This window comes from Cryptomeria japonica, chromosome 8 (assembly GCF_030272615.1).
Source record: "Cryptomeria japonica chromosome 8, Sugi_1.0, whole genome shotgun sequence".
NCBI classification, from domain to species: domain Eukaryota; kingdom Viridiplantae; phylum Streptophyta; class Pinopsida; order Cupressales; family Cupressaceae; genus Cryptomeria; species Cryptomeria japonica.
Genome location: NC_081412.1, coordinates 517,601,895 through 517,617,762, shown reverse-complemented (window position 1 = coordinate 517,617,762; position 15,868 = coordinate 517,601,895). Strand labels below are relative to the sequence as shown.

General features: G+C 37.6%; 1 protein-coding gene across 3 annotated transcripts in view; it reads left to right on the top strand.

Moving 5' to 3' along the window:
• Positions 1 to 437: 437 nt before the first annotated feature.
• LOC131056045 (ribonuclease J) overlaps positions 438 to 15,868 on the top strand; it is a 210,492-nt gene continuing 195,061 nt past the window's right edge. The window contains exons 1-2 of one of the 3 annotated variants that reach the window (XM_057990359.2): positions 444 to 736; positions 880 to 975. In XM_057990359.2, coding sequence (XP_057846342.2) covers positions 694 to 736; positions 880 to 975 — 139 coding nt within the window. In that variant the 5' untranslated portion in view covers positions 444 to 693. Of the gene's footprint in view, positions 976 to 15,868 lie in introns of all 3 variants that reach the window. The other 2 variants (XR_009358649.1, XM_059209599.1) reach the window with 2 other exon arrangements.

The following is a 15,868-nucleotide window of genomic DNA, read 5'->3' as shown; positions in this document are numbered from 1 at the left end:
TCATGTGTGTGTGTGTGCATACATGTGTATTATAAATATTGTATTTAATTTAAAATTATACGTGTGTATTATAAATATTGTATTTAATTTAAAATAATCAAATAATTTAAACGATATGTATATTTGAGAGACTTTTCGCATTTAAAATCTCAACCACACAAAACAAAATAATATTTCTAATTTTTCTAATATATTACTCATATTTTACACTCTTTAAATTTTGAACCATATACCTAATAAAAATAAATAAAACCTAAACAACCTTCTTGTAACAATTAATTTTTAAACAAATTGTTGATATATATGAAAATACACTATGCTTAAATCTCATATTGCCTTACATCCATAAAATCATCAAAATTCAAATCTATATTCTTTAACCTCGTGAACTTATAAATCTTCTATTCTATTCTCACAATAAATGTCTTTCCATTTATGAAATCAAATATGGCGATTAAAATTACAGAGAAGAAAGTCTTAGTCACAAACATAGCCCGTTGAGATAAAGGAAAACATTTGTAAGGCTTAATCCTGAATATAATCACCACGTATATGATTACTAAGCAGTCGGGAATCAGGGACTCGGGAGAACCCCAAATTAAAAAAAATAAAAAATTCTAGCAAAAATCTTTCAGAACACAAGGTGTATTTTTTTTCCCACTCGGTAGCAGTACGAAGGATAAGATTGCTGCAATGTGTAGAAATATGCCTCACACTGGAGGCAAAAAAAACGAAGGTATTTCACCCATTTGAAAATCCATATAAAAATCCACTTCAAACATTGCCTTCCTTGAATTCCTTTCATTTTTACGGAAATACTTAAAAAAGTTTCAAGGATGAATTCGCTGACGTGGGAGGGTGCGCTTCACCTGAAGAAAGATTGTGGGTGGCCATGCACTCTTATTCCAAACAGACTTTCAAGCATTCACTTCACAAACGCAAGAAAGACAAATATTTGCAGAGTTTCCCTAGCAGGTGAGTGAGTGTCAAAATTTATTAAATATTTATTTAGTTTTCAAATCACTGCCAGGAGCACAGACCTGGGACTTATTTGCTTTCGTTTGAATTAATTAATGAAATGTTTTGAGCTAATTTGATGAATGCTTCAAATTTGTCTGTGCTGGTAAAGTCCCACCCGAGGAAGGTCTAGTAGTATGCATTTGGATGAGATTTGCATATTTTGCAGCATGCTTGTGAAAACAGAATAGAGTAAAAACACTGGAGATAATCACAGTACATGGTTTTAATATGTTGATAATATTTAAAAATACTATTTTTATCCGTTTTATATTATTCTTGTAATGGTTAGTATTTGTAATAATATCATTCTTTATGATTTGGTGAATTCTTCTTTTGGGGCAGCTAGATGCCACAACTCAGGGGTATCTCCTGTATCAAAGCCACCTCGTACTCTCACCTTTTCAAGCATGCCACAGCCAGCATGTTGGATATTGTATTTTATCCAATTTTAATGCTTTAGCATGCCTGCTTGGACCTGAACATTGCACTCCCTTTTGGAAGCTCACCTGCTTTTACTACTTGCTGTCATCCTTTTCGATGTTTACAATGAATATCAGTTATTGTGGTGTGAATTGGTCTAAACAGCCTACTGAATTTCAAGGCAACTCAGCATTGAAGAAATACAACTTGGTGAAAGGGATAGGCAGTTTTAAAAGTACAATCTTTTGCTTGAAGTAGCATAATTCTTCGTTACTTGTTTCTGAGACTATATTAATGTCCACAAATGAACAAGATAAGTTTTTTGGGATTCAGAAGTGTTGATTTTAGGTAATCAGATGCTAATCTAGTTACTTAAATTATAAACAGACTGAGAATGAGCAGAAATAATAATAAAAGCACACAGCACAAGACACAAGTACCCTGTTGAAACCTCCCTCTTGGAGGAAAAACCCAGCATCAAAGATTCAGATCAGTTCCTTATTTATAAGCAGATTGCCAGATTACATGAATCAGATTACTAATCTGATTGAGTGCCAATCTAGGGCAGACTGAACCTAGTATATGCAGCTGCAGTGTGTTTTCAGAGAGAGCAGAATATTGACACCACTTGAAGAGGGAGATCACTGAAGTATAGTGCACCACCTTGCCCAACAGGTTGTCCAATGGATTCGCTCTAGGATGAAGATATGGATCGCTCTCTATCATGCCAGATTCGTTGACTGTTCTTGCATAAGGCTGACGACACTTAAAAATGATGATTGTTGTGTAGAATGAATCTTGTTTATATACAACATTCATGTTCAAGTCTTCTAAGTCGGCCTTAACCAATGCCCTTTACTTTACATATTTCACTTTGCACTTTGGCGCCCAATTTGGGGCCTACATAACTTGCAACTTGTGACACGTTTCCTTTTTGGGGCCAGCCCTATGAAATGCTTAATCACATGTTACATTTGGGCCCAGCCCTATAAACATAAATCGCTTAACCTTATTACAATAAGATAATATTTTAATTGACACAAGGCAACATTAAAATATGATCCGAACTAGCTAACCATTTCAACAAGAAGTACATCAAGTTTCAGTGACTAATTGTTATCACTAAGGTCTGCACCCTAGCTAAGTCTAGACTCAGGTTAGCTGAGTCTAGGCTGAGCTAGGGTCTAGACCCATGTGTCACAGGGTAGCTGAGTCTAGGCTTACCTAGGGTGCAGACCTTAGTGAAAACACTAATCACGAGTACTTAAACCTGGAAGCAATAAAACTAAATAAGTGAGGGTCATACGCAATTCAAAAAGCCATAGAATGCTGGTACAATCTTTGAAAAGGAAGGTCCCTTGTCAAATTAATTGCTAGTAGAGTCAAGAGAAGGTACCTAATAGAAAACAAAGTCCTTGGATGCCTCAAATTAGTAGCAGAAGAATGGCCATCATTCTTGTTTATCACCAGGAAAGGGCCGACACAGAGTCTAATCACACCTTAACTGTCCTCCAGAAATAGTGAGCCAATTGGGTTATGCGGACCTAGAGAAATAATTGCCTTATAATCTGGATTATGAAGAGGGACGGTAGAGGATTGACTATGCTGGTCAGTTGTTGATATCAGATGTCATGTTTCTGTGTGCGTCTGTGTAGATAATTGTTCTCACAGTTTGCAGTAAAATAAAAATTACAATTAAAGTTAATTTTCAATAATATCAAGGGGTATGTGAAGGGTTATGTCCATTGGAGGAAAGAAGTATTTAAGAGGACCAAGCAGGGAAAGGAGCATCTTTGAGAATATATTTTATATTGGATTATCACTTCTTGTGAAGCAAAAACTATGGTTCAACCAACCTGAGGGCAAAATTCTCTCTAGGTTTTGAATTGGAGGACAAAAACCCACAATTCCCAAGAGTTATTTCACATGGAGATCTCCATTGTGCAAATCCAAGTTGAAATTAGAACATTCTTACAACTGGTAGCAGATTGTAACTTTCTATGGACCATTGTCAGACAGTTTTAAAGACAGAAAAGGAATTTAACATAGAAAGATATCACTGCCTCTTAAGGAATTAATTTGTGTAATGTCCCTAGGGCTTCACTCTTAGGAATCAGTTTCAACAAAGTCAAACAATAACTGTCAATTCTCTGCTAACCCTAGCAGGGGCAGACTATGCCCTTAATTGATTAGAATGATAAATTTATTCACAACCAAACAAGGGATATTGATCACATGCTAGGGAATGTTTGGCTTGTCAACAAAACAAAATAGAGCATACATTTCCAGCTGCTTTGTTGCAACTCCTACCCATTCCCAACCAGAAATGGGAGAGTATATCCATGGGTTTCATCACGACTCATCACGACTCCAAGGTGCAAGGAAAAAATTGTATCATGTGTTGTTGATAGGATAACCAAACACGTTCATTTTCATGCTATATCTTCAGAGTAGTGTTGAGACATGGATCAGCTAGGACTCGAACCTAGGACCTTCCATACGCTGCTGGAGTGCTCTACCACTGAGCTACTTGTCCTTCTTGGACCAGACCATCGTCGGTCTGGGTGTGGCTTATTTCCAACACCAACACCCCACCTTAAAACACACCTCTCGTGTGCTTGGGGCTCCTAGCTTGGACCTGGCTCTGATACCATGTAAAAGATGTCCAATTTACATTCAATATGCAAGTTATATTCTATTATTTAATTCTATGATTGCCTTAATGTATATACATGGTATCAGAGCCAGGTTAAATCGAACCTGAGGCTGTTCAATTTTATAGAAAATATAAAATGCTCCTCTCACCTGCCACAAATAAGAAGATATTCAGATATATACATTAAGGCAATCATAGAATTAAATAATAGAATATAACTTGCATATTGAATGTAAATTGGACATCTTTTACAAGTAGAAGGCTCCACAAGTGGTTGATTTGTTCCGGAGAGAAATTTTTGGACTTCATGGGCTGTCAAGGAACATTGTGAGTGACAGGGAAGTAGATTTATCAGCTTCTTTTGGCAAGAGCTCTTTTGATTATCAGACACCGAAGTGACCCCAAAAACTAGTTATCATCCTCGGAGAGATGGGCAAATGGAAATTGTTAACAAATGGATAAAAGATTACTTAAGGAACTATGCTATAGGACAACAAACAACATGGGTAAAGTGGCTGCATCTCGGGGAATATTGTTACAATTCTACTCACGATATGTCCATAGGTATGAGTTCTTTCAAGGCACTTGATGGTTATGATGCTATTTCATTCATGGATTTAATTCTTTAAGATGGTAGAGTTCCAAGGGTTACAAATTTGATTCAACAAAGTTTGGATATTGTGAAAGTACTCGAGGGAAACTTACAACAGTCACAAAACCAACAAAAGTTGTATGCTGATTTCCACTAACTGAAAGAATTTTTGAGGTGGGAGACATGGTATTTTCAAGCTTACAGCCCTATTGACAGTCTTCCCTCAAGGGAAGTGGAGTTGAGAAATTGAAGCCTCGATTTTATGGAACTTATAAGATCATAAGGAGGGTTGGTGAAGTTGCATATGAGTTAGAACTCCCAAAGAACAACATAATCCATAATGTTTTTCATGTGTCATGCTTAAGAAGACTCTTGGATAGTAAGTCACATCTTCTTTAGAACTACCACCATTGGATGATGAAGGGAAATTAATTGTGGAACCTGAGGCTATCATTGATGAGAGAGAAGAGTCTTTGAAATAAGGCTATTCTAGAATATTTGGTGAAGTGGAAGAATTTATCCTTTAAAGATGTCAGGTGGGAAGGAGCTGAGATCTTTGATTACTCAAATCTGAAATTGCTTGAGGGCAAGCAATATTTGGGGTGGGAGAACTGTCATGTTCCCTGTGCCACCACACTTCAGTGATATCTTATTTTAATCAAATAAAAGTATCTTTTAACACAAATAATAATATATATAATAATATTAATTATTTTTAACAAAAATATTTCTGTTGGGGCCGACCTAATTTTGAATGTGTTGAATTAGAGAGTTTTTGGGCAATCATAATCAGATTTGGGTAAAAAAGTGGGCCCCCATTGTCCATTTAGCTGTTTGTTCATGTAATTGAAAGATGTCACTGTAATGTCCCCAATATGGAATTAACTTGTTTGTGCCCAAAATTAACAATTTCAATAATATAATTTATTCTTAACAATAACATACTAAAGTAAATTCATTTAATCATTAATAATTTAAGAAATAATGAATAAATACATAGATTAGTGAACAAGTATATTATATGGAATGTTAAACCCCATAGCCAATCATTGTTTAGTTTGGTAGGAAAACTCGAAAGGGCACCACTAAACAGCTCAACCCAACTAAGCTTGAGAGCGCATGGCATCCAACTATGACAACTCACTCCTTGGCCCACAAGCGGCGAAAATGTCCAATTATGACTTGTTCCACCCCTTGGGGTGGTCTAGGGGAGCAGGATAACTTTATCTCCCTAGCTTATTTCCTCCAACTCACATTTGATTGATTATGAAATAATTATTTATGATTTATTTACTTAAGGAAATATAATCCAAGTAGTATTCTTATCAGTAACAAGGTTTATAAATACATATAGAAGGATTGATGCATAACACACTTAAATTTCATACCAATTACTTTATATTACACAATGGCTGTGGGGCGTAAATCTTATTTACTCAGATCAGATCTCTACTTCCTCATCGATGCCCTTCCTTCCATGTTGGATATGTCCTTTATACCCCTTCATCGATGGTGGTGGGTTATGATCCTTCCCATTGATGTGACTATTAGTAGGAGAAGTGTCCCTTTGCTGCGAATTGCTGCCTTTTCATAATTAGTCCTTGTCTTGAGACATCTTGTTTTTGCTTTAATGAATTGCTCCTCTATATTCATTATTGCTTATTCTAACTAATATTTTGTCTTGACTTAGATGGGATCGTTGTCATTAAGGGAGGAGGAACAATCCATACAAGCAAATATCATTCAATATATAGTAATCCTTATTCTATACAACTTGTTGTAGTAACATTGATTGTTGTTGGCATTGTGATTAACGTTGGGAGAGGGGAAATTGTGAAGTCTTACTCATTGTAAGATAATTTCCAGATTGCAAATAAGGTTCTGTTTGATGTTTTGGTCTAGTGTCATGGCGGGGGTATGAGAGTCCGCCCTTCCTGAGATTGCTTGTCCTCAAGCAATTTTAGGTTTGGATGATCGAAGATCTCAACTTCTATTCTAGTAGTACCTTCCATAGGTAGACCCTTTCATTTGATTAGGTACTCCTCAATAGTTTTATTTCTTAATCTCTTCCCTCGCATATTGAGGATGATCTTTGGTTCCAAAATCAACTTGCCTTCATCATCTAGTGGAGGCAATTCTGAACATGGGGTAATATGTGGTCCCAATACTTTTTTGAGGCAAGACACATGAAACACATTGTAAATTTTGCTATTTGTAATGTCCCCTTCTCCGTAGTGATTAGTTCAGTGGTCCATTGGCCTATTCCGGAGACCCGTAGGCTATTTGGAAGAGAGAATTAAGGTTTCCAACCTTTGTGGAGTTCTGCATGAGCTTTTTAGGGTTTGTCAGGAGGGAATTTTTCAGTTCTGCTTATGGTTTCCTTCTGGGTTTTCCATGAACTCCAGGGTGGCACAACGTGCATTTGATTCTTTGGTGAAGTCAGAACTTACTATTTTTAGTAAGTTAGGGTTTGGCTGTTTGGTTGATGCAGTTCTACTGAGCTTTCCAAGCTCTTTCTCTGGGTGTGAAGATTATGTTTTTCGGAGCAGTATTCCTTGACTTACTATTTTTAGTAAGTGGCTGTGTTGAGCATTTCTATTTTTAGCAGTCTCGGACAGGGTCCTGACTCAACACAGTTCAGTGGTCTTCATCGCACAACTTCATCCTTGATTTTGATATTAATCAGTATTGGAGTTATAAGTTATTTAATTAAATATTAATTCCTTATCTTAAGGTTTGATATTTAATTATTTTTATTACTGATTAATTGTGTTATGGGGCAACTTAGGAAAAATATCTATCTGCCAGCAATATTGTTATTTTCCTAAGTCAGTGGCATTAAAAAAGGTGACGTTGAGAAAGATGAAATATTTCATGTTTTTGTTATTTTATATTGCAAAGTTGTCACCTAGGAAAATGTTCGAACTTTGCCTAGGGAATTTGGGAAAATTAACGCCATATCTAGGGGAGGCTATGACATGAAATGAAATTGAATTTCAATGGTTTTGGGCGCCATTTGCATTTGAATTTCAGAGGGAAAAATCTATAAATACAGGTGCTTGGCCTCTCATTTGGTATGAAATGAATTTGCATCATCATGTTGCCGAATTGGCGATTGAAAATCTGAGCTTCAAAGTGTGGCTTCCTAGCTAAGTCTCAGTTTCGTACTTGCAAGATAGTACCTAGCTGTGCCCATGTATTCCCAGTGCTGTTGGTGAGTGAGTTGCAGATTGTGGAGTGTTTTACTTGAGATTAGAATGTTTTCTGGTTGCTGGTCGCGGGATTGCTGAAAGTGTATTTTGCTTACACCACTTGGCCAGGCGATTCCATCATTCTGGGTATCGGCTCATCCTTCCTTCCTACCACTGGCGATGCATATTGTAAGTTTTTAGCATCTTATTTTGAGTGTGGATTTTTATATTGAAAATCGAACTTCCCAGGTTAGGCGTTGGCTTTTGCGAATGCATTGGGAAGTGTGCAAAATAAATATGGGTGTTTCGATGGGTTTCCTTGGGTTTGTGTTCTTTGTAGCGGGTATAGCAATTGTTTAGAACAAATTTTGGGTGAATTGGGTGAGTAATGAGAGAGTTATGAGAGTTTTAGTGAATCCATAGGCTGCTGGTTTTGCAATTCTAGCCTACAAATTTTGATGTTAGCAAAAATTTCATGTTCTTATTTAGATATTCAGCATTACTCTCTTCTCACATTATCTTGATTATTGTAAGGTTAAGTAGTAGTACTACTAACCAATTTTGGCTTGTAACTCTCACCCCGCTGAAAAGTGGAAGAGGCTGGCTTGCCGCCTATTTTCAAGTAAATTGTAATTCAGTCCTCCCACTGCATAAGTGGTCGAGTGATGTCTGAGTGTAATGGTCCTCCCGCTGCATAAGTGGTTGAGTTGAGTTTGTTTCGTAATTTCAGTCCTCTCGCTGAAATATCGCGGTTGAGTGATTTGTGCCTTTGTATGTTTCTCTTGGCTGGTTCACCGCCAAGTTTCTTGCATTCCCACTGGATAAGCAGAAGGGGCTGGCTTGCCGCCCAAGCATTGTATTGTTTCCAATTATTTGAAGCTAACGATCCCCTCAACACCGTATGCTCTCACCTTCCCACATTGGGCACTTGGTGATCAGAAGGTGGAAGGGTTGCATTTTCCAGCAAGTTTTTAGTTTATGCTTTCTAATCTTAACGGGTTATCTGTTTGTGGATGATTATTATTGGCCTAAAAAAAAATAAAAAATAACTGGGATATTACAGTGGTAGCAGAGTTGGTTTTCCTGCCAGCCTGTGTGTTCAAATTGATCAGAGCACAAGTTCTCTCTGCCATCCTGTTGGGTTGTGGTTTTTTGTTGCATATCAGAGTTTGGAAGAATGTCTACTACAGATAAGTCTATTTGTGAGTTAATGCAACGGTTGATTAACTTGATGAAGGATCCAGATATTAAAATGGGGTTCATGAAGGTTCTTGCAAAATCCAAACATAAGGAAGTTTTTGAAAACAATATCTTTAATACAAATACAAATGATGGAGTTGGTGTTTTGACACCTAACTTTGAGACAGTGTTTCATGAAGACTCTTTGGTGATGCATGCACCTACCATTGATGAGGTTGTCATTCAAGAAGAAGAAAAAACAATATTTGAGGTTGTGCATGATGAATCTCTTAATGTTTCTTATGGAGCTAGTGACAGTGTTGAATGCATTCATGTGCTTCTAGAGGAAGAGCAGATGAAAATTGAGGATGTTAAACAAGAGGGAAAGATTAACAGATTGTTGGATGGAGATTCATGTTATGAAGCTGAAAATATTGCAGCTAATGATGAAGTTCCTAATGACCAAGAGGCTGTCCTATTTTGTGAGTTTAAAATATACCAAAATGATGACATTCAAGGGGCAGATTTAGAGGACCAATCAGAAATTGCATTTCAGAATAATGGTGTTGAGACTCCTAGTTTGAAGAATAAGCTTGACCAAATTTTGAAAGTCTTTGACTTGGAGCAGTGTCCTAAATTGGAATTTTCAGATTTAGGACAACAAGATAGTTGGTCTAAGTTGGAAAAAGGAAATACTTTTCAGATTGTTGATAACCCATTGTTTGAGATGGGTATAGTGAAAACGTATAACAATCCACTTTTTGAGTGGGAAGATGGAACATCACTTGGTTCTAGCATTGCTCTTGGTGAGAATAGCAATGTGTGGAAATTAAGAGAAGATTCAAGATCTAAGTTGGATGATACTTGGAGCTATAGGGAGCACTTTTTAACTAAACAAAGTAATCAGCCCTTTAGCACTTGGGATCTGCGTATGATGGCACCTAGCGATGACAAGGAACCTGTGTGGGATGAATTTCCCTTTGATTCTAATGAAGCTCAAAAAGAAGATTGTGTTGTAGAGTTAAAGGACCATATGGTTTTTGATGATGGAAAGTTTAAAGAGGTTCTAAAATGCAAATCTGATTCACCCATTCATGAAGTTGGTAGTAAGCAAAAAGTTGAAGATTTAGTAGAATCTGATCCTCTTCATGATATTGAGCAATTGCAGCTAGTGGGTGGTGAAGAAAAGGAGTCTTGGAGCAGCTTTGTGGGCAGCAAAGACAAGAAACAAAGTTCTGATTTTCAGTTGCAGCCAATGACTAGTACACCACCTTTAAATGTTCATGAGTGGAAGGATAAAGTCACGAGGTCCTTTGAGAATGAGGTGCGAGTTCTATTTGGGTTTGACCATACACATAGTTTGATAGAAGAACTCTATTGGAAGGCTCAAATTGAAGAGAGACGGAAGGGAGTTAAGGATAAAGTTGCTCTCCCCAATCTGCAACTCATCAAAGACTCTTTGGAGACATTGAAATCAGAGTGCATACAATTGATCACAGATTGTGATTATGCCATTGAATTTGCAAAGAAGGTCCTTAGTGCTTTACAAGGAAAAGAGAGGAAACGTGAAGAGCTTACTCTTGAGCTTGAGTCAACAAAGGACATGTTAGAAAAGACTCAGTTGACTCTAATGGAGTTAGAAGATCAGTTTGCTGATTTTGAACTTTTCAGGGAGCAAGAGAATGCACAAAGAGCTGAAGAAATCGAGCAAGTTATTGGTGAGCTTGATAGTCTTCAAGAAGAATTTGATCTTGAGAACTTCACAAGAAAAACAAAGGTTGCATGTGCAGATTCGGATTAGCAAGATGGAAGTGAGCAAGAAGAAAGTGATGGCTTCCAAGTTCTTGAAAACCCTCTCTTTGTGCTAGATGATTTCAACATCTTTGGCATCAAGATGTTGTCAAAACACAGTTTAGAAGTCGTCCAAGGTTTCATTGCAGTAGCAAGGAGTGAAGATTTCAGATTTGTTACTCACAAAGTAGGGGAGAAAGGACCAGAACGTGGTGATTGCACACTTGGTAACCCATTTCTTGGGTTGAATAATAATAAGGCTCATACTAGTCCATTTTGGGATTTGGATTTGAGGGCAACACTTGTTCCATACTCCAATGTTGTTGAAGCTTTCATGGTTAGGCTTCAAGGGGTTGCTAGAGGAGACATCAATTTCTTAAGTATGCTCTTGGTTCTTACTAGCACTTGGGGATGTTTGGAGTTTTCTTTTCAGTATGTTGAAGATCACTGTCGGTTGGGTGTCCAGGCTCGAGATCATCAACAAGGTCTAATGGAGCTTATTACATGTGGAAAGAAGGATCTTTGGAGGGATAAGGAACAAATTTTCAGACTTGATGGTGTTGTTCCCTTCTTTACCAGACATTTGATGGTTCCTTTTGCTCATCAACTAGTGGATTGGGAAGATATTCTAAGCAAAGGATGGTTCCATGTGGAGTTGGAGTCACTAGAGAAGATATTTCCAGCCTTGGACGTGAGCAGATGTGTTGTTTTGGATGAGGATTTCCTATGTTGCAACAGTTGTTCATCTTCAAGGATGCTGATTTTCCTGAAATTAGATCTCAAGTCAATCATTTCAGACTTGGTGGGCTGTTGGTGTACTTTTTTTCAGACTTCACAGTCTTTTGGTAGGACGGATTTATTGTCTCAAATGAGAGGTATGGCGAGTTGGGGCAATCAGTATCTGTGTATGGGAAGTGTTGAAGCTCTAACTAGTGGTTATACTTATGCCCTTTCTTCTACTTATGATTGGTACAGTAAACCTTTGCTTTCTTTGGTTCTTCATTCTGAGGTTCTTGGAGTGGGAATTGTAAGAGATTTTAGAAGTCTCCATAGTTTTGTCAGAATAATTCTGGGGTGGCTTAGTAGATTCATGTGCAGTTATGAGTATGAGTTTGTCGAGCTCTTGCAAAGGAATGCTTTCCTCTTTGCAAAAAGATTTGGAGATGTCACATTGGCAGTTGTGGCTCTGTTAGATACCATATGGAGACGTGCTGAGAAGTTTGATTTTGAGTTGAGTAGACTATTTTCCCTATTGCCTAGGCTTGTGATAGCTAGTGGCATTGTTGATATTGATTACTCAGAGCTTTATGGGCATGAGATGTTGCACGATAGTGATGTCAGTCCTTTAAGATTTTTCAGTTTGAGTATCATGGATGGTGACATTTTGGAGTTACAAGGGAGGTTAATGCAGTTTTGGCGTGATGTTTTCACTGATGTTATTAGAGTGGCACAACATCAACATGGTGGGTTCTTCTTGAGACGGGCATGGGACCCTAGGATCGTACTTGCTTTGGTGCGGATTAGTTTAAAATTTTCGGGAGTTGTGATGGCATTGCTTGAAGACAAACAATTTTGGGAAGGGCGGATTGTAATGTCCCCTTCTCCGCAGTGATTAGTTCAGTGGTCCATTGGCCTATTCCGAAGACCCATAGGCTATTTGGAAGAGAGAATTAGGGTTTCCAACCTTTTTAGAGTTCTGCACGAGCTTTTTAGGGTTTGTCAGGAGGGAATTCTTCAGTTCTGCTTATGGTTTCCTTCTGGGTTTTCCATGAACTCTAGGTTGACACAACATGCATTTGATTCTTTGGTGAAGTTAGAACTTACTATTTTTAGTAAGTTAGGGTTTGGCTGTTTGGTTGATCCAGTTCTACTGAGCTTTCCAAGCTCTTTCTCTGGGTGTGAAGATTATGTTTTTCGGAGTAGTATTTATTGACTTACTATTTTTAGTAAGTGGCTGTGTTGAGCATTTCTATTTTTAGCAGTCTCGGACAGGGTCCTGACTTAGCACAGTTCAGTGGTTTTCATCGCACAACTTCATCCTTGATTTTGGTATTAATCAGTATTGGAGTTATAAGTTATTTAATTAAATATTAATTCCTTATCCTAAGGTTTGATATTTAATTATTTTTATTACTGATTAATTGTGTTATGGGGCAACTTAAGAAAAATATCTATCTGCCAACAATATTGTTATTTTCCTAAGTCAATGGCATTAAAAAAGGTGGCATTGAGAAAGATGAAATATTTCATGTTTTTATTATTTTATATCGCCAAAGTTGTCACCTAAGAAAAAGTTCGAACTTTGCCTAGGGAATTTGGGAAAATTAACGCCATGTTTAGGGGAGGCTATGACATGAAATGAAATTGAATTTCAATGGTTTTGGGTGCCATTTGCATTTGAATTTCAGAGGGAAAAATCTATAAATACAGGTGCTTGGCCTCTCATTTGGTATGAAATGAATTTGCATCGTTATGCTATCGAATTGGTGATTGAAAATCTGAGCTTCGAAGTGTGGCTTCTTAGATAAGTCTCAGTTTCGTACTTGCAAGATAGTACCTAGCTGTGCCCATGTATTCCCAGTGCTGTTGGTGAGTGACTTGCAGATTGTGGAGTGTTTTACTTGAGATTGGAGTGTTTTCTGGTTGCTGGTCGCGAGACTGCTGAAAGTGTATTTTGCTCACACCACTTGGCCAGGCGATTCCATCATTCTGGTTACCGGCTCATCCTTCCTTCCTACCATTGGCGATGCATTTTGTAAGTTTTTAGCATCTTATTTTGAGTGTGGATTTTTATATTGAAAATCGAACTTCCCAGGTTAGGCGTTGGGTTTTGTGAATGCATTGGGAAGTGTGCAAAATAAATATGGGTGTTTCGATGGGTTTCCGTGGGTTTGTTTTCTTTGTAGCGGGTATAGCAATTGTTTAGAACAAATTTTGGGAGAATTGGGTGAGTAATGAGAGTTATGAGAGTTTTAGTGAATTCATAGGCTGCTGGTTTTGGAATTCCAGCTTGCAGATTTTGATGTTAGCATAAATTTCATGTTCTTATTTGGATATTCAGCATTACTCTCTTCTCACATTATCTTGATTATTGTAAGGTTAAGTAGTACTGCTAACCAATTCTGGCTTGTAACTCTCACCCCGCTGAAAAGTGGAAGAGGCTGGCTTGCCGCCTATTTTCAAGTAAATTGTAATTCAGTCCTCCCACTGCATAAGTGGTCGAGTGATGTCTGAGTGTAATGGTCCTCCTGCTGCATAAGCGGTTGAGTTGAGTTTGTTTTGTAATTTCAGTCCTCTCGCTGAAATGTCGCGGTTGAGTGATTTGTGCCTTTGTATGTTTCTCTTGGCTAGTTCACCGCCAAGTTTCTTGCATTCCCGCTGGATAAGCAGAAGGGGCTGGCTTGCCGCCCAAGCATTGTATTGTTTCCAGTTATTTGAAGCTAACGATCCCCTCAACACCGTATGCTCTCACCTTCCCACATTGGGCACTTGGTGATCAGAAAGTGGAAGGGTTGCATTTTCCAGCAAGTTTTTAGTTTATGCTTTCTAACCTTAACGGGTTATCTGTTTGTGGATGATTATTATTGGCCTAAAAAAAAAAAAAAAATTTTGGGATATTACACTATTTATAGGCAGCTCCAACTCGTAGGCAACTTCTCCTATTTTCCTCAAATTATTGTATGTAAAACTTGGGTTTTAAGTTTCTTCTTCCCACTTTGATTGATGACTGTTTATATGGTTGCAATCTTAAAAAGACCAAGTCCTTGATTTCGAATGTCCATTTGGTTCTTTTTCTATTTGCATACATTTTCTAGCTGGTTTTGTGCTTGATGCAGCTTGCCCTTAAGTGTATTCGTGATATTTACATTCTATTGTATAAAATCTTTAGCTTCTGGCACACGACTCTCTGTGAGGATCAAATCTCCAAAAGATGTTGCTTCATGTCTATATAATGCTTGAAAGGGACTCATCCTTATAGACATATGGTGGATGATGTTGTATCAATACTCTCCAAAATGTAGCCATATAATCTATGCATTTTGTTGCTCGGTGACATAGTTCCTTAAATATCCATCCAACCATTTATTGACAATCTTTGTTTGCCTATCTGTTTGTGGGTGATAAGCGGTGTTGGGGGTTAATTCTTTTCCAACTAATTTGAATAGTTCTTGCCAAAATAGGCTAAGAAAATGGTTGTCTCAGTTGCTTACAATATTTTGAGGTAGAGAATGCAGTTTGAAGACTTATTTAAAGGAAATTTTGGCCACTTGAGGGGCTCTAAAATCTGTTGATATGGCCATGAAATGAGCATAATTGGTTAGACGGTCTACCACCACATGGATACAATCGTTGCCTTGTACCTTAGGTAGTCCTGTTATGAAGTCCATAGAAATGTTCTCCCACTTCTGATTTGGTATGGGCAGGGGTTGAAGAAGACCTGTTGGGAATGTTTGTTCTTTATTTCTTTAGCACACCATGCATTCCCTGGTATGTTTTAGTACATCTACTGTGAGAAATTTCCTTGATTTGTTTGTAATTTTTGTAGTATCCTTGATGCCCTGCCAAGGGGTTGTCATGTTAGGCTTTCATAATTTTCTCTTTTATTTTTGACCTAGGGTTGATGTATATTCTATTTTTGTAAAGGACGAGGTCACCAATGACTTGGTATCTTTCATCTTGCACCTTTCCTTCTAATGCAGAACTTGAGAATACATCCTTTGCATATTCTGTAATTATGGATGTTTTCCACTTTGTGGATACTATTTTCATGGAGCCAAGGTGAGGTCTTCGTGAAAGGGTGTTAGCTACAACATTGTTCTTTCCCTTCATGTGCTCAATGCTGAAATCATATGCTTGTATCTTGCTTATCCTTTTTTGTTGTCTATCATTCAAGTTCTTTTGGTTTAGGAAAAACCTTAGACTATTATGATCGGTTTTCACTACAAATCTCCCATAGATTAGGTATTATTTGGATTTTGCTAGGGCATGCATGATAGCTAGCATTTCTTTGTTGTAAAC